The sequence below is a fragment of the Malania oleifera genome, chromosome 9 (assembly GCF_029873635.1).
Source record: "Malania oleifera isolate guangnan ecotype guangnan chromosome 9, ASM2987363v1, whole genome shotgun sequence".
Taxonomy (NCBI): domain Eukaryota; kingdom Viridiplantae; phylum Streptophyta; class Magnoliopsida; order Santalales; family Ximeniaceae; genus Malania; species Malania oleifera.
The window spans coordinates 92,506,222-92,531,441 of record NC_080425.1 but is presented as its reverse complement, the minus strand read 5'-3'; the positions used below and the strand labels follow the sequence as shown (position 1 = coordinate 92,531,441).

The 25,220-nt window shown below is 37.7% G+C and overlaps 1 protein-coding gene across 1 annotated transcript in view; it reads left to right on the top strand.

Moving 5' to 3' along the window:
* The window catches only part of LOC131163848 (uncharacterized), a 34,544-nt gene extending 15,862 nt beyond the window's left edge, over positions 1-18,682 (top strand). Inside the window, exons 7-14 of the mRNA XM_058120644.1 lie at positions 2,227-2,461; positions 2,619-2,729; positions 3,949-5,007; positions 5,114-5,377; positions 10,290-10,475; positions 10,629-11,783; positions 12,799-13,149; positions 17,867-18,682. Of these exons, the coding sequence (XP_057976627.1) occupies positions 2,227-2,461; positions 2,619-2,729; positions 3,949-5,007; positions 5,114-5,377; positions 10,290-10,475; positions 10,629-11,783; positions 12,799-13,149; positions 17,867-18,211 (3,706 nt within the window). The 3' untranslated portion in view covers positions 18,212-18,682. The remainder of the gene's footprint in view (positions 1-2,226; positions 2,462-2,618; positions 2,730-3,948; positions 5,008-5,113; positions 5,378-10,289; positions 10,476-10,628; positions 11,784-12,798; positions 13,150-17,866) is intronic.
* The last annotated feature ends 6,538 nt before the right edge of the window (positions 18,683-25,220 follow it).

Sequence of the window (25,220 nt, the reverse complement as noted above, 5' to 3'; positions counted from 1 at the left end):
GGCATAAGATTCAGTATTTGGCTTCTTTATGGGCTGTTGCTGCTGGTTATTTCTAGGGACTATGTCTTGAAGATGATCAGTGTGATTGATTTGCTGTTTTTGTTAATTGTTTGTTTTTCTACTCTAGTTTTTCTGTTTTTTCTCTTTTTTTGGAGGATTCTTTAGATGCCTGTATTGTATATTCTTTCTTCATTAGTATATTTCTTTTTTGCCATCAATACACACACACACACACAAGGAGAATAAAAATCTTATTAAAAAAAAAGGGAATATAAGAAATCTTATTAAAAAACACAAGAAACACAGAACAAAAGATAACCAAACAACTACAAGAGATCAAGCTAAAACTGCCAAAGCACCCAAAAACCTTGACTCAAGAAGATCCATCAGGTGCAAAATGTAATCTTGTCCCAAATTAAATAAGCAGACGTTTGTAAATAATATAAGCATTTCCCGTAGCCAAATCATCAGTTAGACTAACATAGCCAAAACTACGCATTGCCTAGTTTCCTCACTTCTTTTTTACTGCCAGATCATCTAAAAGCAAATAATAAAACAGCTTCCAATTTCCAAAGGGTTAAGACATACCCAACACTCACCAAGTAAACCAAATCCATAGACTGCAAGCACGGACCACACTGAAGAAATAGATGAATATGTTCTCATTGTTAGCAAAGATGTTTCACAAACATGAGGAGACAAAGCCTTGTAGTGCATTCTAGTCCGTGACAGATTGTTGGTGTCTTATTTGGAAATGGTTTTGGTGACATGGAACTGGTCTAAAATTAGGATGCCTCTTGTAGGTAGTATTTGGAATATGACTTAATAATTAGTTAGATTCCCCACACTATATTTTCCCCTAACGTCTAACCTGGTCCACTCTAATTTAGACAGGATAATGTTAAGCTGGTACACTTATTTAGTTTGCAATTGTCCATACTTGTTGGCCAGGTGTTGCACAACAGGAGTTCCAGAGCACCTCTGCTCTGCTCACCCCACACTGCAGAGGAGCAACACCTTCTCAGGAGTATTTTGTGTGCAATAAGTTGGATTTTTATTTCCAAGGGGTTGTTCAGATCTCTCCATGGCTCACATATTTGTTTTGGGAATATTTTCATGCGTCATGCACTGATGTTCTTTTTTAATTGTGCGTCTTGCTCACTTTTTTTTTTCCCCTCTAATTTTTAGAACTGGTACAGCTATTTAGTGTAAATGTGGGAGAAGGGTTTAATTTTATACAGTATCTCAAGCACATCAAAGGAATATTCAAACGGAACAGAAATTTGTTAAACTTTAAGAAAATTAAAAGACCTAATTATTAAAGGAAATTGGATGGGTAGTTATGCTTGATGGAGAATGCTTTATTTTGATGATCTTGGGTTGAAGAGAACCAAATTGAGGAACAGTTTTGTGGGAATCTTCTGTAAAGAAGAATTCAGTTGCACAGGTGAGGATACAATACAAGAAGGGAATTAGAATTCTGAGTTGGTTCACAAAGTCACAAATGAGAGACACAAGGGATAAGTTTGTCAGGCCCTTCTTGTTATGCATTTCAGTTCAAGGGTGCCACCTTTTATGCCCCTCTCTATGTTCATCCCTCTTTCTCTCCAACCTTTATTGTTTTGTAATCCTCAACACTTCTCAAGCTTGCTAAAATATTGCTATTACCATATTGTATACCATAAAAGAAGTGTATTTATCTAGTGGTCTTTTGCGGCTGCTTTTGGATTTCTCATCTAATGATTCTTATACTTGTGCCTGTTGGGTAATAGTGGTGTGAAAATTTCAAGAAGAAAAATTTTATGCAGGTCTGTGCGTTTTGGTAGATATTATATCGTGGAATTTAGCTATAATTGTCAGATTCTTTTAAAAAAATTTCTGTGAGAATCCACCAGACTTGGGTTAATTGACCCCAGCCTCAATAGTTGAACTTTTTTTTTATGGTTTTCTTCATCCTTCACCTCTTCTCTCTTTACTTTCCATGCGCTGACTGTCGTTTTCTGAAGCTTTTTTTGGATGATTCAGTTGTTTCAAAGTGCCAGTTAAAGTGCTTTGTATCATGAATGATGGGCCATTATTATTTTTATTTATTTATTATTTATAAGAATGATTGGCCTCTTTGAGCAGTTTGTTATATTTTGCTGTACCTAGTTTCTTCTTGATTTTGCCTTTTCTGACCTTTTTTTGTTGTGCCTTTTTTGGGCTTGTGGCCCTGCATGGATGCAGATATCTGAGGCCTCTTGTGTCTGATGTAGCTGTTGTTGCCAAATGCCACTTAAGTGATCTTTATACTCATGAAAAAGGGAAATTATTTGCTCAATTGGTTGACTTGCTACAGTTCTATGAGGGTTTTGAGATCAATGATCATGTAGGGACACAACTCAACGATGATGAGGTGCTCCAATCTCATTATGATCGTTTTCAGTCTTTCCAGTTACTGGCTTTTAAGAAGATTCCCAAGGTCTGTTGACAAGAAGTTATGCTATGGGTTCTCACTGGATAAGATTCTTGCTTTGTAAACAAATTAACCAATTTTATAACTAATTAGTTGTTCATATATGTATTTGCAAAAATATCTTATCATTTTCTTTTCTGTTTGCTCCTTCTGACCCGTACAGTTGCGGGAACTGGCACTGGCCAACATTGGTGCGATTCACAAGCGCATTGATCTTTCAAAGAAATTGTCTGTACTTTCTCCTGAAGAATTGAAAGACTTAGTCTGCTGTAAGGTATGTAAAGGAACTGATTAACTTGTCTGAGTTTAGGCATCATATTCTTTTGTATTTCCACAAATTGATTTCTATTGTATTTTATGCGATTTATGTGGTTATACTAAATTCTATTTAGTTAAGCTTTGTGTGGTTATTTAGAGCATTGTTCTCCATTTATTTTCATATTGATGCCCGTAGCAGTTGTGTAATCAATCCAGAACTTTTATTTTTATATAGTTTTCTGATTATCAGTGATGGACATGAGTCCTGTTAAAAATATCTTTTATGTGCACAATCAAGATCACATTTTTCTCTCCCAATTATATCTGAAGCTTTATTTTCACTCTCAATACATTTGTATTAGCTAATGACTAAAGTAGAAGAACAGCAGCAAGCTGTTTTATATGGAGTTTTAGAAGTGTCGTGTCATATTTGGTGATCATTGGGTTCATTCTTTCATTTATTTATTTTTTCCCTGCCATCTATGTTCTGTGAACTATGGGCTGGGTTGTATGGGTTAACCTGGGGGGCAAGGGTTGATGTTGGGTGGATAGTTATCAAGCCCACTTTACACAGCTTGCGCAATTATATGCTAATTTGATAGCAATGGAGGCTTTTAGTGGTTATACACATGTGGATGGAGAAAAAAATGTAGTGTATCTGTGTTTGCACATATGAAATCTTGTCTATTCCTGGAAAATATTTTGCCCTTCCAATCTTTTCTTTTTTTATTTAATTTTTTTTTATTTTTAATATAGGAGTAATGAAGACAGTTTAATTTATTTTCTGATATTATAGGCATAAACCAGCTGAATGTGAGTTAAATTTTGCATTTAATTGCATTCTCTAATTTTTTAGAACCGTAGCTGACCCCCCGCGCCGGGGGGGGGGGGGAGGGGGGAAGAAAAAGGATGTATTATGAGGTCCCAAGAGTTGCTTCTTTCTAGTTAAATGTGTGCATAAATTAAGGGAAAAAAAATTAATGTGTCTTTCCAGTTTCACTTTACCATTATGTTGTTTAAATCTAGTTTCTCTTACTGTTTGCTTTAGTTCTATGCAATTAACAAAGATGTATTTTTTTTTTTTTTGTGTTATGAATTTAGCCTGCTCTATGTGTACAGGTGTGTGTAGGACTCTGTGGCATGTGTATATGTAGAGCTATTGTTGTGAATATCTTAAATGTTGGAACATTGTATATTATGTCTTTTAGTGGCTGAATTTTGCCCCCTTATTTCAGCTCAAACTGGTTTCAAAGGAAGATCCCTGGTCCGAACGGGTTGATTTTCTTATTGAAGTCATGATTTCATTTTTTGAGAAACATCAGTCTCAAAAAGAAGCAATAAATGCTCTCCCACTTTACCCAAATGAGCAGATTATGTGGGATGAAAGTGTTGTACCGAGTATCAATTACTCTGGGGAAGGGTGTTTGGCTCTTCCAAAACTTAATCTACAATTTTTAACCTTACATGATTATCTGTTAAGAAATTTCAACCTCTTCCGGCTTGAATCAACATATGAGATTCGCGAGGATATTCAGGAGGCTGTACCACACCTCCTTGCCTACATCAATAGTGAGGGGGATTCTGCTTTTCGTGGTTGGTCAAGAATGGCTGTGCCAATTAAAGAATTTAGGATTACTGAGGTCAAGCAGCCAAACATTGGTGAAGTTAAGCCAGCATCTGTGACAGCAGAAGTTACTTTTAGCATATCTAGTTATAAAGCGCAAATAAGATCAGAATGGAATGCCCTTAAAGAGCATGATGTTTTATTTTTGCTTTCCATTCGTCCCTCATTTGAGCCACTAAGTGAAGAGGAAGCTGCAAAGGCCAGTGTGCCGCAGAGGCTTGGACTTCAGTACGTACGTGGATGTGAAGTTATTGAGATACGTGATGAGGAGGGAGCTCTCATGAATGATTTCACTGGGAGAATAAAACGGGACGAGTGGAAGCCACCAAAAGGTGAACTGAGAACTGTGACCATCGCTCTGGATACGGCACAATACCACATGGATGTCACTGATATTGCTGAGAAAGGTGCAGAAGACGTTTATGGGACATTCAATATATTGATGAGGAGGAAACCCAAGGAAAATAATTTTAAAGCAATTTTGGAATCCATACGAGATCTTATGAATGAAACCTGTATTGTACCTGACTGGTTGCACAATATATTTCTTGGTTATGGGAATCCTTCTGCTGCACAATGGACTAATATGCCTGATCTTCTGGAGATGGTAGATTTCAAAGATACTTTTCTTGATGCAGATCACTTGAGAGAGAGTTTTTCGGATTATCAGGTTACTTTTCTTGTGCCTTTGACCCGTATCCTTTTGATGCAGTGGAATCACGGATGATTGTTATCATGCTGTAAAGAATAATGTAAAAATTTGTGTCATTTTTTAGGTTTGTTTTATAAATCCAGATGGCACAGAAAACATGCATCCAAGTCCCCCTTTTCGGATTAGGCTTCCCAGGACATTGAAAGGCAACACTCATGCTCTTCCAGGAAATAACAAGTCTACAATAGCTTCAATGAATGATGTCAGTATGGTAGATGCTGGCTCTGACAAGGAAAGACTTGTTGTTGAAGCATACATCCCTCCTGATCCAGGTCCTTATCCCCAAGATCAGCCAAAACAGAATTCAGTGAGATTTACGCCCACACAGGTACGTTGCTGCTCCATTTAAGTATTCAATGTTTTTTCAGGAGTTTGGTTTTTGATATGTTTCATCAAGTTGGTGCTTTCCATTGTGCACATTTTCTAAAAATCATTAGGAATCCAAGTTTGTATGCTAATCACTGTGGTAAAGGATGTTTCATCCTGCTTCAATGGTGATGCTGCTACTCATTTAGTGAATTTACTTCATTTTGTATGAGATTAAGCATATAATCTTTAATTTTAGATATTGTTAACTTCATATAATCTCCTGAATAAGCAGTAGAGGGCATGTGCTTAAGAAAGCTTACCTTGTAATGTAATATTCACTATTAATCTGGAAAAGGTTGCATATAGTTACTATTTATTTCTTTTGTGATGAAAGGAAATGAAATATCATTTGTGATGGAAGGAAAGGAATTTGAATTGAAAAGCACCATAGCAGAAAAACCAGGCTTTAATAGAGTAAATTGAATCCTTTAACAATAGGCAACTATTTTAAAAACTACAATTTTACTTTTCTATTTTTTAAAAGATAAAAAGAAGATATATTAAGGGATAAAGAGTATACAAGCAAAAGAGGCCAGGCATCTAAAAAAGAACTCTAAAATTGAAGAAAACAAAACAACCCCAAAACATAATTGCCCACCGCCCCAAAGACCTAACAAGCACTACCAAAGATATCCTTTTTCAGACCCTTTCCGTTATAGTTAATAGAGCTTTGCAAATTTGCTACTCCCTTTGACCTTCTGTAGCCTTACTTCTACCAGCATCCGAGCAGATCTTTTTGACCTCTGAATTAGCTTTCAAGCCCATTTTATCTAGCAAATGCTGAATATGGGAGCCTGGATCAGGCTCAGTCTGCTTAGCGTTATCTATTTCATATTTCTTTGACCTAAAATTCCTTCTAAAATTTCTGACAGAGATAGTTGCTTAAAGGAAGAATTGCCCAGAAAATCAGAAGAATCTGATACAAACCCGTAATGAACCTCTTTCGATGATTAGCCCTCCATCATAATCAAAATCACAGTCCAAGTCATCCTCCTCTTCTGAAAGATCACCTCATTTCTTCTTCCCAATAGAAATTCCTTCACTAACTTTTTCGGTAGATCAATTTTTCGACCCAATTGAAGGCTCCTTGATGTAAAAACTGGCATCGCTATGCCTCTTTGAGATCTTAACTTTCCTTGCATCTGCATTAGAATACCTCTCAGTTAAGTAGTCTTTTTCTTCCATACTATTCTACCCCCGTCAGAATAAACCTGTGGTTATACTGACTTTCAGGTGATCTGAGATTTTGTCTCCTTATCCATCCCCATCTTCTTATTACTTGAACTCACACTATCTTGATTCCCAGCCTGATCCAATCATATTATCTTCTCCTGCGCATTGAGACCATCCTCCAAAGAAGGGCTTGTCAGATCTCATAAAATTCCTTCATCTTTCTTCCCTCCGGAAGAGGATACATGCTGTATGCTGGCATAACTCATTTCACCATGGAGTTGGTACGAAGCTCTGCTTCCTCCTTCTGCCTGCTTTGCCCACTGTACCTGCTGTCCCCTCCTTTTTGAAGCCCACCCTGTCATGAGCCTCATGTGTGCAACCCTCATTACTCCCAATCTGCTGAAATAGCTGTTGGGCTTGAGGTGTACTCAACTTTGCAGCCTCTTTATTCCCCTGGAGCTTGGGCTACTGAAGATGAAACAGCCCCATTCTGGCATTTGAGATCTCAAAACCCTTAAAAGCTTCCTTTAAGAGCCCAATGAGCTGTAATTGGGTCAGATCTCCCTTAAAAGCCCTGGTTTATTTCCCAGTAATCAGGCCCAATGGATGATGTTAAGGACATTTGGCCCAGCCTGTTTGAAGCCCACTCCACACTCTGGAGCGTTATTTGGTCATCCCTTCCCTTTAGAAACTGTAGCTTTTCCAAGAACTCCTGGACCACCACCTGCCACCACTCTGGCATTCACCATTTGGGAACCTCTACTACTCCCACGTTGTCTCCACCCACCCTTCTTTGTCTCTGAACATCTGGCTTGGAGCTCCTTCCAGCAATGGCTGTTATGATTCACTGAATACTGAGCCACAACTGTACTCATCTTTTCCAAACCCACAGTGATCTGCAACTCTTGCTACAATCTCAGCCTACTGGCCCAACTTTGCCCACTTCCAGGAATGAAAATTGCATAACTCTTGCCGTTCAATCAAAAGCTGAATCTCATAAATTTACCCTTCTAATTTGATCTAATCTTTACCTAACCTTTACATTGCCGAACTTTGCATAACTGTTTTCTTCTCTGATTTTGATACACGACAAGGCAAGTAATCTCAAAACCATCTAGCAGCCGCCGACAGGGGAGTTTGGATCCATTGGCTGCGATTTTGGGTCTTCTCCTTGAGATGAACTTTAACTCCCTACCCCAACCTTTTCTAGTTGCACATTGAAGGACTTGTCCTCAATCTGTGTAACAGTCTTGGGCTCAACTTTAATGAGGTATTGTCCGCTTGGCCCGCTGGCCTCACGGGTTTGTTTTATAAAAGACGCATTGCATAGTTAGAGCCCAAACCAACCTTATAAGCTCAAGATCTCCCTAGCATACATCCGATGTGGGACCGTGACAGATTCTCCTGTCCGATCTTTGTCATCCCTGTCAAAGTGGCTTTCACCTCTGTATAGGATCCACCCACATGATAGTACTCCTAGGGTGGTTTCGATACCAAATCTAACGGCCTTAGGATCAACTTCGGTGAGGTATTGCCCTCTTTGGTCCACTGGTGAGTGGTGACTGGCCTCACAATTTTGTCTTATCGAAGGCGTCTCGCATAGTTGGAGCACAAACCAACCTTATAAGTCCAAGATCTCCCAAGTACACATCCGATGTGGGACAATGATAGACTAATGTAATGGTCTTGAGCCCAACTTCTATGAGGTATCATTCGCTTTGACCCACTGGCCTCATGGGTTCCTATAAAAAGTGCCTCACATAGTTGGGGCTTAAATCATCCTTATAAGCCCAAGATCTCCCTAGTACACATTTAATGTGGGACTGTTATGGGCTTTCCTGTCTGATCTCTAACACACTCATTAGAGTGGCTAACTCCTTTGTGTAATATCCACCCACATGATAGTACCCCTGGGGTGGCTCCAAATGTAACGGTCTTGGGGCCAACTCCAGTGAGGTATTGTCCGCTTTGGACCATTGGCCTTCCGAGTTTGTCATATTAAAGGCGTCTCACATAGTTGAAACTCAAACCATCATTATAAGCCTAAGATCTCCTTAGTATACATCCAATGTGGGACCATCACAATTTGCACTTATTTGTGGAAGTTCACTTCCGCACCAATATATGGTTGTTCCATTGAGATGAATGAGAGAAAACTGGAAAGGAGAACGAGAGCGAAAATGATTGAGCAAAAGCGAGTGCGAGAGCGAGAGTTGCCATTTTTACTACATTTTTATTGATTTATGAATTTTGATTTATACATTTTTGTGATAATGCATAGCCTTACCATAGAAAACAAATCAAATATGGAAAAATAAAATGAAGCATCTGCAATTCTAAGTGAAAGAATTGATGCCTTCATATCGTGGGTATTTTCTTCATGGAGTAGGCATCAACATATCCTCTAATAATGTGTTCTAAATGCTATAAATCATGGTATAAATCACTGCTATGACTAAATTTTAATATATTAAAGGGCATCAATGTTCCATTGGAACTCGTGTTTTCAACTTCATGATAAATTCAGAGGAGTTCTTATTTTCTCTCGTTTATTTTCTAAAATTGAGTAGTCTGACTGAAGAGGTGGGTGTTTCCTGTGCCTTGTGCTGCTAGTTGTGCTGCCCATGCCTTTGCTCATTGGGTTCTTTGAGCAGGGGTGATTATTGACCTGGGGCTTGCACCTCGAAGTGTTCACTCTGCTTTTTTGCAACTTCTAGATTTTAGCAGTTGTTTTCTAATCTTTTTGGCCTTGCCAACCAAAAAAAAAAAATAGTAGTGGATAAATTTTTTGACAGCGTAGCCCTGGAGAGGTTCCTGCCCAACTCTAGAAACTGTGTGGACTCAAACCAGCCTCAATTCCCACTCTGTGGGGTTGACTATATTAATTCCTTTCCGCCAATTCACATGATCAAGGGCGTTTTCCTCGACTAACTTAAGAGCTATTAAATCTTTTCTTCACTACCTCTTCTAGTACCATTAACAATAACCAGTTTGCTCCTCCTCACTAGTGCCTTACTTGGCCTATGATGTGATCTCAACTATGCAATACTGATTTATGAGATAATTATTCTTATACATGTTGCTTTGTTTCTCTATTCGATCATTGGCATTGAATTGATATAATAGTTCAATAGCACCAGTCCTACTGGAAGTCTTGTGATGTAGTTGTACTTATATTGTTGCATTGTTTGCTTTAGGTTTTGTCTTACCAATATTTACTAGAAACAGAACAAAATTATATTCGTACAGTTGTACTTGAAATGTGTATCCAAAATATTAATTTTAATTTAGACTTTTTTTTTTCATCATCATTAATATTGGATTTTTTTGGGGGAGGGGGATGGGGTTGTTTCAATAGTTATATTGGAAGAAAACATTGTCTGGGGACCTGTATACAAAACTTTTAGTTGGGCTTCATGATCAAATAATTGATATAAAGTCTTCCTTTCAATTTTTTTTTCCTGGGGGATTGGTAGGGGGTGTTTGTATTTTTTTATTTGTTTTTATCTTTATTTTTTCGGGAGGATAGGCAAGAGTGTTACACATACACAAATCTGCCTTTCTGATGACTTTTTCATATGCAATGTTAAGAACATTGAAGCAATGTGTTTTGAATGAAAATCAATGTTGGTATCATAATTCACTTTACGAATTATAGACTAATGTCACTAATTTATATTTTATTTTTTGTTCTACAGATTGGAGCAATCATCTCAGGTATTCAGCCAGGACTAACAATGGTTGTTGGTCCTCCTGGTACGGGAAAGACTGATACCGCAGTTCAAATCTTGAATGTTCTTTATCACAATTGCCCTTCTCAGAGAACATTAATTATAACCCATTCAAATCAGGCTTTGAATGATCTTTTTGAGAAGATAATGCAGGTATGATCATTAGAGATAAATGCCAAGAGATGTTGCTCTGTCAGCAAAAATGGCTCTTTTAACGCCTCTCTAGTAATGATGCTTTTATCATGTTCCATCATTTGGTGACAGTTTGTAACAATTTTGTTTTGATTGTGTATTGGTATGCATCAGAGGGATGTGCCAGCACGCTATCTTCTTAGGTTAGGTCAGGGTGAACAAGAATTAGCAACTGATCTTGACTTCAGCCGTCAAGGCCGGGTAAATGCAATGCTGGTGCGACGGTTAGAACTGCTTAGTGAAGTAGAGAGGCTTGCACGTTCTCTTCAACTGCCTGAGGATGTAGGTTACACTTGTGAAACTGCAGGATACTTTTGGTTGCTCCATGTCTACTCCCGCTGGGAGCAATTCCTTGCAGCTTGTGCGGAGAACCAAGAGAAAGCAACATTTGTTCAGGACTGTTTCCCTTTTAAGGAATTCTTCTCCAACACCCCTCAGCCAGTATTTACTGGCAAGTCGTTTGAGAAAGACATGCGAGCAGCCAAGGGGTGCTTTCGTCACCTTAAAACTATGTTCCAAGAGCTTGAAGAATGTAGGGCATTTGAATTGCTGAAGTCTACAGCTGATCGAGCAAATTACTTGATGACCAAGCAGGCGAAAATTGTGGCAATGACATGCACTCATGCTGCTTTAAAGAGGAAAGATTTTCTTCAGCTAGGATTCAAGTATGACAACTTGTTGATGGAAGAAAGTGCACAAATTTTGGAGATTGAAACTTTCATCCCCATGTTGCTCCAGAGGCAGGAAGATGGCTATGCACGGCTTAAGCGCTGTATATTGATTGGCGATCATCACCAGTTGCCTCCTGTTGTAAAGAATATGGCTTTCCAGAAGTACAGCCATATGGATCAGAGTCTGTTTACAAGGTTTGTTCGCCTGGGTATTCCTTACATTGAGCTCAATGCCCAAGGTAGAGCCAGGCCCAGTATAGCCAAACTTTACAATTGGAGGTATAGAGATCTAGGGGACCTTCCTTATGTAAAGGAGGGAGGTATCTTTCATAGGGCAAATGCTGGCCTTTCCTATGACTATCAGTTGGTAGATGTACCTGATTACCTTGGGAGAGGTGAGACTGCCCCTTCGCCTTGGTTCTATCAAAATGAGGGAGAGGCTGAATATGTTGTAAGTGTCTATATGTACATGCGTTTACTAGGGTATCCTGCAAATAAGATATCTATCCTGACGACTTACAATGGCCAAAAGCTTCTGATCCGTGATGTTATTAACAGACGTTGTGTTCCATATGATTTCATTGGACCACCAAGCAAGGTATGCTATCATGATAATTCCTCCTTAAAGTTTTGGGTGACATTGCCAGTTGTCAGGATGTCCTGTTTTTTTTTTTTTTTTAAATTGGTGGGACTTATACTATTGTACGTACAGCAGAAACATTGTTGAAATCTCCCAACCAATAACCCATGTACAGATTGCATTTTTACTTGATTTGGTGAATCACCATTTGGGGAATAATTCTTTTTGTTCTGTTTTCAAATGGTTTGTGTTGTAGTTTAGCTGGTGAGGTTTCTCTTGATTAAGGATGAAAACTGAGTGGATTTGGAGCTGGAGGGGCATAATTGAAATCCATCCTGCCTGCAGCCCTGAATCCACCTCTGATCATTTGGAAAAAAACATACAGGATTTGAAAAAAGAAAAAAAACAACAATATTTATGTCTTTATGTTATTAAAATAAAATAACTTATTTTACTTTAATATAACTATAGTGCTGATCAAAGCTAACATTACTAGCAGAATAATATAAAATAAAATGACATCAATACATTAGGTAGCTATGAACAATTGAATGAAAATACTTTACTTATACACACATATAACACAGATTTACATGCATGCATATATTTGTTTATTTATATTCATGGCGGATTTGGGGTGGGGGGTTTTGTTTTGGTGTAAGGGTATTCAGGGAAGCTGTCTGTTAAGCATAGGAATATTCTGGGCGGGAGAACAGTTTCCACTTATTGCCCCAAATTCAACTTGAATCACAAAATTTATCCCAACTACTGGCCCTAATTTGTTCAGGGAACTACCAAATCTGCCCTTATACGGGCAGAACGAGGCAGGAGTTCCACCAATGTGAATTCTTCTACATTCCTACTCTTGATCAGGTTGGAAAAGACCAAAAAATTTGACTCTGGTGGGAGCTGTCGGTTTCTTTTATATACATATATTCATAGAATTAGTTTATTTATTGAATCTAATTGGTTTTAGCGGATTCTTTGGGGCCTTGTTCATATGTTGGTGCTTTCTTTTATCTTGAATTCACAGGTTACAACAGTTGATAAATTCCAAGGTCAGCAAAATGATTACATCTTACTTTCTCTTGTGCGTACTCGCTTTGTTGGCCACCTTCGTGATGTTAGAAGATTGGTTGTTGCCATGTCTCGTGCTCGTCTTGGTTTGTACGTGTTTTGCCGCCGGTCTTTGTTTGAACAATGCTATGAGCTACAACCTACATTTCAACTTCTGCTTCAGAGACCTGATTGCCTTGCATTAAATTTGAGTGAGAGTATACCATTCACGGAGCGCCATGTTGAAGATACTGGATCTATACATCTTGTCAGTGGGGTTGAAGAGATGGCTAGCATCATCAATTTTAAAATACATCAGATCTATCAGGTATTACTTCACTTCTAGTATTATTATTATAGTGAGGCTACTTTAATTCCTGGTCATATAAAATACTTCATCAATGCTTCAATTTTAAATTGCAACAAACTTCTCATCAAACTTGTCAACAAGTAGGATATAGCTTAGCCTTTTTGTACTCAGCAGTGCCATACTCTTTCAAAGGGCAAGAATCTTTGAAAAGCTTTAGAGGATTAACCTCAATTCTTAGTTGATCTGAGGCTTACATTTAAGGTGAGAGGCTGTTAGTGATTGACTACATGTGCATCTCATGCCATCAAATAGAATCCATATTAAATTAGTCATTCGATATCATATTCATGGCAGCTTTAACAAAGTATCCATTTAACTAATTAGTTGCATTAGTGCAACTGAAGGGGCGGAATATCCTGGTTGAAAGTCTAATGTTGTAGACTTTGGTGTTATAATCAACTATTTTTATTATCTTGTGAAAGTCCTGTGTTTTTTATCGACTCGTGATTACGGTATATTATTGATGATACTTTTGTATCCTTAGTGATTTTTTATTTGCTGTACAGAGGAGCACAGTGATTCCTTGTTTTAAATTTTGTGTTTTTGAGTGGAGTGTCCTTGGGGTGGCTACTTCAAAATGAGAGATGAGGTGAATTCATAGGGCTTTTGAGGCCAAAATTTTGAGTAGGGACCTTTCACTTGACTTGGTGATCCAAAGAGCTGGTTGTAAGAATGAACTCCGCTTTTATTTCAACAGATACCAATCCTCATTTCTTCCTGCCTTCTCTTTCCATCTTTTTGGGCACAAACTTGAACTGCTAAGTTTGCTATACATTAATCTTTGGAATTTGTGCCATCATATTGGAAGAATGGAACTCAGCTTTTCTTTTTCTTTTTATTTTTGATAATAAAAGAAATTTATTAATAGGGAGTAAAGAGAAACTACAATCAACAGGAAGACAAGAAGTCCTCACTCAAAAAACTAATATAAAGCATAAAGGAAAATAAGAAAAGAAAACCTTATGCAGCTAAGACAAACCCCTTTTCAACCCCTTCTATCATAATTAATGAGCACTTTAAATTAGCTAGTCCACATTGTCCTTTTGTTCCTTACTCTACCACCACCCAGACCTCTTGCCTCTGGGATCAGCTGACCTCACAAAGGATGGCAGCAATGTATGGAATGCCCAAACTAGTGCCTGTAATACCCTCAAGGATAGGCCTTAAGCCATTGATTCAAGTGGGGGGATGTACTCCCATCTTCTCAATAGTTGTTGACCTTCTATATCCTTTTTAGTTTTTACTAACTTCCTTCCCAATAGATACTGGGGCAGGCCAAGTACAGGTTGGCTTTGCAAAAGATATGTTAGGTCTTTGCAAAAGTTCGTTTTAATCAATCTAACTGACCCAATTCAGTTGAAAATGGTACTGTTTGGTTTAACTTTTTTAAATTGGCAATTATTGGTGTTTGGTTTTTGTATTTTGATAACAAAAAAAATTGATGGAACTAAAAACTGATTTTTTTTTTTTCAACATAAACACTTAAACTTAATTTGGTCATGGGTCACTCAAGTCTCTCATCCTCTTGTCCTCCAATGCTTCAATTAGAGCTTGGGCTTAGGATCGCTCCTCAAGGACTTTGACCCTCAGCCTCAAGTTACACTCTCTTGGACCTCACTCCTCGACGACTTGATTCTCAGGCTCAGGCTTTGAACTCAGTCCTTCACTGGCTTGATCTTTCTTCCTCTTCCCCCTCTTTTTGACACCTGGATGCCTGGACCCTCAAACCCTCCTGCATAAGCTTCTTGACAGCTCTGTTCATGGTCACTGCTCGAAACTAGGTTCTTTTATATGGGTGTTCAATTCTTGGTGCTCTCCATAAGATAAAGGCTTTGAGTCTTGAGATGAGGGCCTCTATAAGCATTGTATATTTGTAGCTTCACTTCATTTCCTACCTTCTATTCTCTCAATTGGAGGATTTCAGAATCTGATTGATTTCTTTTGGTTTTGATATTTTACACTAGTGTACTGACCATGTCAGCTGGTTGAGTGGTGGGTTCTTACATAACTTTGGTTGATTCTCTAATTTTCACTCCCAACCAACTGATTGAACAGCCCTAGTGGAAGGAATAGCTTCTAGTCCTTCTAACATTGTTGCAGATGCCCTGGGATTTTCACCCAATAAGTCCATTGAATCTGAGCCACATACAAATTCTTCACAAACTTCATCTACTGACAAACCACTATCACGTGTAAACTCACTATTATGTATTATAATTACTATCATCATCAGAATAATCACTCCAATTCTTTTTAACCTCTACGAGTTTTCTCTCCCTAACCTTCTCTTCTGATACATCTGTCACATTGTCACTCTCCACAGAAGTAAAACTTGCATCCTTATTCCTCTCTATATATTTGCTTGTCCTCGCATCTGTATTAACTGGTCTCTATTCAAACACTTTTCACATCAAAGCAGCGCTTGTATTAGCCAGTCCCTGATTATAAACTTTGGAGATACCAGCCCAAACAGGTCCCTTATCCACATCCAAGACATTCTCCACACCTGCTCTTGATTTTTTATTCTCTTTGTTACAATAGCTGCATTATCAAAGGACTTTCATTTGGATTCCTGCTACTGTAGATTCTGATTGTGGCTTTTCTGATTCTCCACCAAACTCAAAAAAATCAACGCACCATCAATTGGAGGTCCATTTGAAGATTCCACGCTCACTGCCGTTCCAACACTGCCATAACCTTATCCGTGATTTGCTTCTGAGTCTTGCCTCCCTTTCTAAGAGGATGCATCTCCAGAGTTTTGTGAACTCAAACTCCACTTCACCTCATGCTGAACTGGAACCCCACTGCTCCTTGAAGAGCCAAGTGAACAGCCTTGTTGCTGCGGGGTCAGGGGTAGGTCTTGACTCTTGATTTTTGGACCGACTGAAAGAAGGAAAAAAAAAAGCTGATTTGAAGATTTTCAAGCAACCCAAATCCTGTAAGCTCACACAGATTTCCGTGTTTTGGCCTTTTGATTCTGGGACTCAAAAACTTGCTGCTCGAAACTCGATTTAGCTCGGCCTCAAATACATACTTGGCATACTTAAGTTCTATGTATCCCAATTGCTGAGTCTTTTATATATAATTGCGGAAAGGATTAATGTAGGGTACGCTACTGTTCTATGCCATGTTTTTAAAACCAAGAATGGTGACCAACCTGGTCAAACCACAATGAGCCAAACCAGTAACGTCACCCATGTGCAAAAAATTGTCACAGTTACCTATAAGCAAATCAAAGCCAAAAACAATAAACATCAGCAAACAAGCAGTCCTAGTTTTGTATGAAATTTTCCTATTATTTTTGAAAATTGTTATTTATCTGAAGAGGTTATTGATTATTATTAGATACAATGTGTGTATATGTGTGCACACAAAGTACAAAACAATTGCACTCTGTGCATGCACATACATTATATTCAGCATTTATTCACAAAGCCTGACTAGATCTAAACGTATCAGGCTCCAACTTGAGATGAAGTATATCTCTAGACACCTAGATGGATAAGTATGTATCCTGATCTAGACTATTAATGAATATGTATGTCAATTCATATCAATTAATTTGTAGAATAGATGCTTGTACAAATTAATCATGTGCCAGGAACTAGATTTATAATTTTTTGTGTCAGCCGCTGGGTCAATCTGGATGGTCCTCCAAGTTTGGCCAAGTTATGCCAAATTGACCTGGTTTGGCCTAATTTCCATTTTATGCAACAATATGGTGTAACTTGGACTGGTAATGGGACTGGTTCTGGTCCAACACCTTTGGACCAGCCACTCTGATTCAGGGTTTAAAACTGTGTCTTTTACACTCTCTCTCTCTCGCCCCCCCACACACACTATATGACTCATGCACACACACATATATACTATATGTGAAATATATTGCAAACATATAAAAAAGCAGTACTTGTTTAGGCTTGTATGCCGTTCAAGTATTAACAAACTGGAGCTCTACTAGAATTGTGATCAAGCTACTCAAACTCAACCTGAACTTTATAGCTGTTCACTTGAGCTAGAGCTTCTGGTGAGTTGTTTTGAAGTTGCTTGCATTTAGCTTGATTTGCGTGTAGTGCTCTCTGCCCGGATGCTTTTGAATTTTCTCACATCTATTTTCAAAATGCTTTTGTTCTCCCTTGTACCTGAAGGCTGTGGGAAAGTGCTTATGTCAATGTGTATAGTCCCCCTTTTAAAAATAGAAAACGAGTTTTCAAGTCTTGTGTTTCTTCTTTCTTACTCTTTACTTTGTTAATTTAGTCCTTTTTTTTTTCTTTTTAAGTTGCTAAAGTTCTTTAGCACATCTTGGCACATTTTTTATAAAATTTTATTTCTGTTTGTCTTGAACTTTTGTCACTTGTCATTGACACTTGAACCTTGTATTAATTTGGATGCATTTGTTTCTAGTTAAAACTTCTATAAATTTCTAGCTAGCTAATATCTTAAACAAGTTAAGCCTTGTGCATAATTTGGGCTTTCTGCAAAAAATGGCTAGCGACTGGGCCCATCAAATGTTTAGTAAGATCATATGCCAGCTGCCACAGCTTGTTTTGGGAGTCAGTGGGCAGTGTCTTGTGCATGGCCTAGCAATTGTTGCCTTCTTAATATTTTTAGCTGTAATTGTCCAATTCACTATGTTTGAAGTTGATATCTAGTACCATTCTGCACTTGATATCAGGCACGGGCTATGAAACAGCAATTTGATCAGATTTCAGCTTATTCGGGACAAGTAGCTCCATCCATGGGTTCATCTGAGCAGCAAAACAGCCGGCAGGATTCAACATCCCCAGACCATGCAGGTGATGCCAATATGCCTGCCTCTGAAAGTCGTGTTTTTCAGGATTCGCTACCTGAAAGCAAGTCGGAGGAGGCTACAACAATGGAAATCCTCACAAATGGTCAGAATGGGGATTTACCACCTGGGAGTAGTTTGAAAGGGGAGGCAGATTCGGGAGTTCTCATGGATGTTGACAATGGTGTGTTACTTGAAAGCATTTCAAATGAGGAAAACAAGACAGAATAGTCATGTTGATGGTTTTCCTAATGAAGATCGGTTTCTATTCTTGAATTTGTTGTGGATTTGGCAGTCTTGTGCATTTGTTTCAGGTGATGCCAACTGACCAAAAGCTGGCTCAAATGGAAGTGCCAAACTTCTCTGGTGGTTATTGAGCATGGCTGGTTCTTTCTTGGTATCTAGGTTGACACGGTAATGGTCTCATGCAAGAAGGATGAGTAACTTGGGGAGTGATGTTTTGGATCCTAAAGCTCAAACAGTTTCATCTTGTTGGAGAGGAAAAGAAAATGGAAAAGTGAAGAGGAAAATGATGGAATTTTTTTTCACATCTACTGGTTTTGGCGGTGCCAGTGATGCCAACGATGTCATCATGTGGAAAGGCAGAAGTCAATTACTGGGTGTAATGTAGTATATAACCTGTGAAAGGCCGGAAAATCATGTAATAATGCTGGAAATGAAAATGCTAGTTCACTATTCTCTTCTATTTCACCTGCTAGCCCTCTCTCTCTCTCTCTCTCATCTGTAGTTAATGTCAGAGTGATAGGTCTAGATTTGGGATCTCAAAAATCAGCAATTTCAGTTGGACTTCGTTCCTATATCTGAAGGAAGTCCTGTTAAAAATTTTGTTAAGTTCCTTGAAACCCAAGATTCACTTATAATGTCAACCTCTGAAGAAGTCTTTCCAGTGTATTATATGACCACCCAAACTTTTTGAAAGTTACCTATAGAAAAAATACAGGCTTTTGGAGGCTAGTTGAATTTGTGTCACTCTATGGATTCTTGGAATAGTTTTAGATTCAAATAGTGATATTTTGATTCTGAGATGTCAATTACTGTTGAACTGGGTAAATCATCCGCGTTACCAACACATTTTTCTTTTTATCTTCTCTGCGAAGATAAATATAAACTTTACGCAAAAGTCTTGAGCCAAATTATATGATATATTTTAATGCCTTACCCTGTTGATATCTTTATAGTTTTATTTTTTTTTATCATGGGTAACAGTTTGACTCGTGCACACACTACAAACTCAGCAGGTCATGTCATTCGTGGGTTAAATCACTGAAGATACGACTGAATGATTCATATTTTGTTTGGAAAAAAAAATAGACAGACTAGATCGACAATGAAATTTGAAACTGAAAAAAAAAATGTGACCATTGTCCACAAGTTGGCTTTTGGCCTTTGATGCTGGTAGAATGCCTGTTCTCTCAATTTAATGTTGCCAAAATTTGTATGGGAGAATTTGAATCATCATACCTCAATCACCAGCTAAGAATGAAGAAAAAATAGCTTAGAGGGGGAATTTAAAATGATTATATGATTGCAATGATTAAAAAGTGAATGAGAATGAATAAGATGTCTTACCTTTCTTATGGAGTCCCTTTTATATGTATTCTAGATGCCTCCTTGCTAATCTCCCTACTAATAGATATCAATTTGGGGATTACAAATGAACATTTTAGTAGGGAGTAAAGATCGAGGTGTTACCTTTAATGGACGCTACCTCTTTTGTAACATCTTTTTTTGGTCTGTTGTAAGTAAAGGTTGAGATTAGTGTTGGGGTCTCTTTAGGTTATATTAGTTGTTTCCTCTACTCTTAAGTCTTAGAGTTATCTCTTGATTCGAGAGTACGTCGGATTTGTAATGTCCTTTTGTTATCATGAAATTTGGCTTGAATTAAAGTGAAATGAGTTTTGAGTTATCTTCTTTTACTTAGGCCAATTATCATTGAGAGTTGCTTGCTTTTGGTCTAAGCTGATCTCAAACAGTCCAAACCCTATTGTTAACTAGATGGCTTCATTTAAGCCGTTTTTCAAGACCCGAGTAGCCTTCTCAATTACACGGCATCACCTGAGCCTCAATCAATGTAAACAACTTCAATAGAGCCATTTTTCTTTATCTGAATCAAATTCTCAATACACATGACTTGATCCAAGTTGCAATCAATGTAATGGCTTCAACAAAGTTGTTTTTAATGATCCAAGCTATATTCTTGATATGGGAGGCTTCATCCGAGCCGCATTTCAGAATTTAAGCTAGTTTCTCATGTAAATGGCTTGATCAGAGCCCAAGATTGAGCTGATCTTTGGTCAAGTAGCTTTTCTAAAGAGTCTTTTGACCAAATTGAGTTGCCTTTTTGTTGAGTAGCTCTTTTGGTCGTGCTCATGAACCCTTGGATGAGCAATTTTATTCATTTTTTCACTAAGCAACTCTTTTGGTTGAATAATACTATGACTCGTGATTAATACTCACCAAGTGGGCATTTGGAGGGCCTTATGAGAGGCGCTCATTAGATAGGTCATATTTTTTGTAATTAGAGCTCGTTTCTTGATATCTTAGAGTTGTGCTCTTCAAATGGCTGTTTTAGTGTCTCTTGAGTGGTGTTTATCTAATGTATCATATTTATGGAGAGCAAAACTCGCTTTCTTTATGCCTTATAAGTGGTGCTCATCAAATGGACACTTTTTAGTCTCATGAGTGTGCTCAGTCAATATTCTAGCGAGTAGAGCTCGTCTCTTATTGCCTAATGAGCGATGCTTATCAGATGAACATTTTTTTTGGGTTTCATGAGTAGTGTTCATTAGATGGGTTGTAACCACGGTTTTCCTTCGCCATAAGTGAGGGATTTTCTAATAAAGTTTAGGAGGTGCTACCCTTTTTTTTTTTTTTTTTCAATAAAAATAAAAATAAAAATAAAAATTAGATGGGCTAATATTCTATTTAATAGGACTCGTCTCTTGTTGCCTCATGAGCAACATTCATCAGTTGAACATTTTTAAGTCTCATAAGCGATACTCATCAAATGGGTCAATATTCTTGTGAGTAGGACTCATCTCTTGTTTCCTCATGAGCAGTGCGCATTAAATTTATTCTTTTGGGTCTCATGAGTGATACTCATTAGATAAACATTTTCTTCATTTCATGAGTTATGCTCATCAGATGGACCAATATTCTAGCGAGCAGGGCCTGTCTTTTGTTGTCTCAAGAGTGATGTTCATCAAATAGACATTTTTGGGTCATATAAGCGGTGCTCATCAAATGGGTCAATATCCTAGCGTGTAGGTCTCTTCTCTTGTTGTCTCATAAGTAGTGCGCGTTAGATAGACATTTCATCAAGTAGGTCTATTTGGCTTGTTGAATCAATCTTACAATCCCTATAGGTTATTTACCTGTCGGCAATGTTAGAAAATATATATATATATATATATATATAGTAATATTATAATAAAGTTATATTGAGTTCATCTAATAATGATTGATTGCAAACCTCTTTTATTTTCAAATTGATCGATCCTTTTTTAAAAAAAAAATTATTCTCATATGCCAACAAACATTGTTCATCAATGCCAATACTAATTGGAATCCTCAAAATCATGCTTCTTCCTTATCTGATTTGAAATCTTCAAAATCAATTCTCGATGCATTAGTGATCTACCTTTTGGTGACGTATCCAAAAGAAGGATTCCAGATTTTGTTCTCAATAATCCTTTTAGAATAAAAAATTGCTCCATTCGTTCCATTTGTCCTCGTGAAGAAACATAAGGTTGCATTGATTGAATTGATAAAGGTGAGTGGTCCCAAAAGGATGATAAGAATCAAAATTATAGGATGCAATCATGATCATTATTCTTTCAATGCTTCCAATCTTTCCACATATGGCGCCAACTATTGCTACCCAAATTTATTTAGGAGAGTTTGGATCAATCATGACCTTAATCACCTGCCAAGAATGAAGGAAAAATGGCTTGGAGGACCCAGAATATACTCTAGGGGATTACTCCGATGCTTAAGTTAAGAAATTTAGAAGGATTATATGATTGCAACAAGAAAAAGAGTGAGTGAGAATGTGACATAAATAAGATGTCTTACCTTTCTTATGGAATCCCTTTTATATGCATTATGGATACTTCCTTATTAATCTTCTTATTAATAGATATTTTATTTGAATTATAGGAATTACAAACAAACATTATATTAGGGAGTGAAGATTGAGGTGTCATCCCTTTGGTTTTAATGAATGCTACCTCTTTTGTAACATCTCTTGAGGGAGTTTAGGCACAACCGTAAAGTTATCATTATATGATCCGGGGGTCAGGGGTTCGAGGGGTGGACATAACATCTATAAAAATGTAAGATACGACTGCATACTATAGATTATCCTGGTCTGCCCCTTTCCCGAACTCTACATATGCGCAAACTTTGTGCACTAGGCTGTCTTTTAGCCTTTTGTAAGTTAATGCTAAAGTTAATGTTGGGGTGTCTTTAGGTTATATCACATATCATTCCTTTTAGAATAATGTTGAAGTCTGCGAACCTGAAAGATCTTTCCTATTATTTTTCAATTTAACCTGAAATTGAGAGTGTGATGATAAATCTGCAGCCTAAAATGGGATGTACATTCTGCTTGAGAAAGAAAACTTGAGTTCGAAAGATGGAAAACTGAGTGAGATTGATTACGAAGGAAACCCAACCTCTTGTCCTCGTGTAAGTTGTGTGCCAAAGAACGATCAGTAACATGATGGACTTTCCCAACAAACTGTTTAGTAACAATCTTGAAGTCCCCTCAATCTGAATCTTTGAAGCTTCGTTTAGTATTATTATTTTTTTTTAGGGAAAAAATTTTCTTTACCCAAGAGCAGTGCTTACTTCTACAACTTGGACAAATGCTTTAGCTTCCTCACCCACAGTGGCATCAATAGACTTATACGTGCACTATCACTAATGACAAAAACCCACAACACAATCAGAAGCCCACACTGAGCATGACTGCACAAATGTGGTAGGCCATATAGCCATATTCTTTTTCACCCCTCTTAAGATTTGAGCATGCAAGTTTAAGCATTAACCTTAAAGGGTGCCAAAGCTTTTATGCAACTGAGGCATTTTTCAACTCTATACCCCTTTCTCATTATGGGCTCATAGCATTTAGCAATTTTTGCCCTTAACTTTTATGCTATTGGGGTTTCTTTGGCTCTACGCCATTTTCCTCCATTCTGGGTTTGTAGCCCTCGGGAATTGTCCAAGCTTTTGTACGATAGGGACTTGCAATAAGACAATGCCATTACATTGTTGGGAAGTGGATTGATGACATTGATCTATTAAAGCAAAAATTGGTCTAGGGTAAACTCTGATGGTTGAATCAAGAGTTGATCAGCAACACCACTTCTCATTGAGTTTTGTTCAAATACATACAAATCTAAATTCAAAACTTAAAATCTAAACTCCATAAGACAGGGTTAGTCTAGTTAAGATGTAACAATTATAATGAGTATTAAATAAATTATTTACTTATATAGTTTGCACCCCTGACTGTAATTCCTGCATCCGCCTTAGTTGAACAACCCTGCATGTGGTACATGACCTCACTAGTTGTGGTTATAGCAAAGCCAGCTTCCCAACAGATGGATGGTAAATTTAAGAAGAAAAATAAATTAATTGTTGGTATGTCAAGCTAAGATCCACAAAATGATAAAAGCAAAGACCAAATCCACTCTCCAAATACAAGAAGCAAACAATGATTACCTTGGGGGTGCACTCACAAAGCAGGCATCCACCAGTGCAGAGTTTCCTCTTTAAATAGGCCTCTCTGGGCAGGTATTTTAATAAATTTGGAAGTTTAAACCACTTGGGTTTTTTTTTTTTTTTTTGGTGAGATGTGAACTGAAGAAAATAGGTAAATTTGCTCATATGGTACTATGTAAGGTATGTTGAAATGAGACTTCAAACTATGCAACTCAAAAGTCTCAGAGCTGAAATGTTCTGGTTTTGGGTGTTTTATTGGAAAACATGTATTATGATTCCCTTAGGATTGGTTAGAAAATTAACGGGGAAATTCATTTTCGCTTATATTTTACTTGTTAAAATATTTTCTAAAATAATCGATTTTATGAGTTTTCAAAGTCTTTCATTTCTGTTTATGAGAAGCATTCAATGTTATGTGGATTTGTCCAAAAGAGTGAAAAAATAAAATTCATTAATAAATGAGAAAATGGAATATTCTCTTAAAGAGATATTGCTAGTGTGTACTCTAGTGTTCTTATATTTTTTATAAGATCAAGTGGTACGATCTGAACCGTATAAATAATCTAACAGTCATATTTTAATCTGACAAGTGGCAATTAATAAAACAATTATTTAACTTATTGTTTAAATTTGAATAGATGTAACTGCTTATTCAAATAACCACATTTGTAACTATTAGGAATAGACATAATTCTGTTTATTTAAAGACAGAATTAACTCCAAGAATCCTACAGAAATATTCAATCGTTCTCTCCTTCTCTTTCTCACATAAGGCTTTCACAAATCATATCTTCTTCAATTTTAGGTTCTGATATGCCCAAAATAAACTAGCCAATAAAAGCAAAACAACACCTAGCCCGTGGTCCCCTCCCCCCCCCCCCCTCGGGCGCGGAAGTCAAACAATCTGACGAGAGCAATCAACTCCAACTCAATAAAGAGGAGGAGAGATCTACGCCAGCGACTTAAATGGCCAAGTGATGTGCACGAACACTTTATGACCCGGGAGCAATTCAAGCCCCGCGCAATAAAGGCGAATCAACCAAGGGTCAACTTGAACCCCTATAAGAAGGGATCTGGAGAAGAGGCCAAGGTAAGCCATTCAACTCATTTTACTGTTGCATTCAGCCTCTCTAAAAGCATTTCTCTTACTTAGGTATCAGAGTGATCCCCCGGAGTTCACCCCGGGTCCTCCAAGCCTTTCTTCTCTTCCCCTTTTAGGTCAGAAGAAGTCGAAAGAGCAACCCTGCTAATTTTACCCAGCAACAGTTGGCGCCGTTTGTGGGAACTTGCTTTTGAGAGGCGATCATATCTTGCTTTTGACTTTCGACATTCAGGCAATACCGACCTCACACAGTTCTACTTTCATCCCTGTCGCGAGAAAATAATCGTCCCAGTCCATCCACTCCACACCCGCACAACCATTGGGTGTCAGCAGGGAGGAATTCCTCGCTTTCCAAAAGGAAATGAAGGATATGTTCAACCAACTCTTACA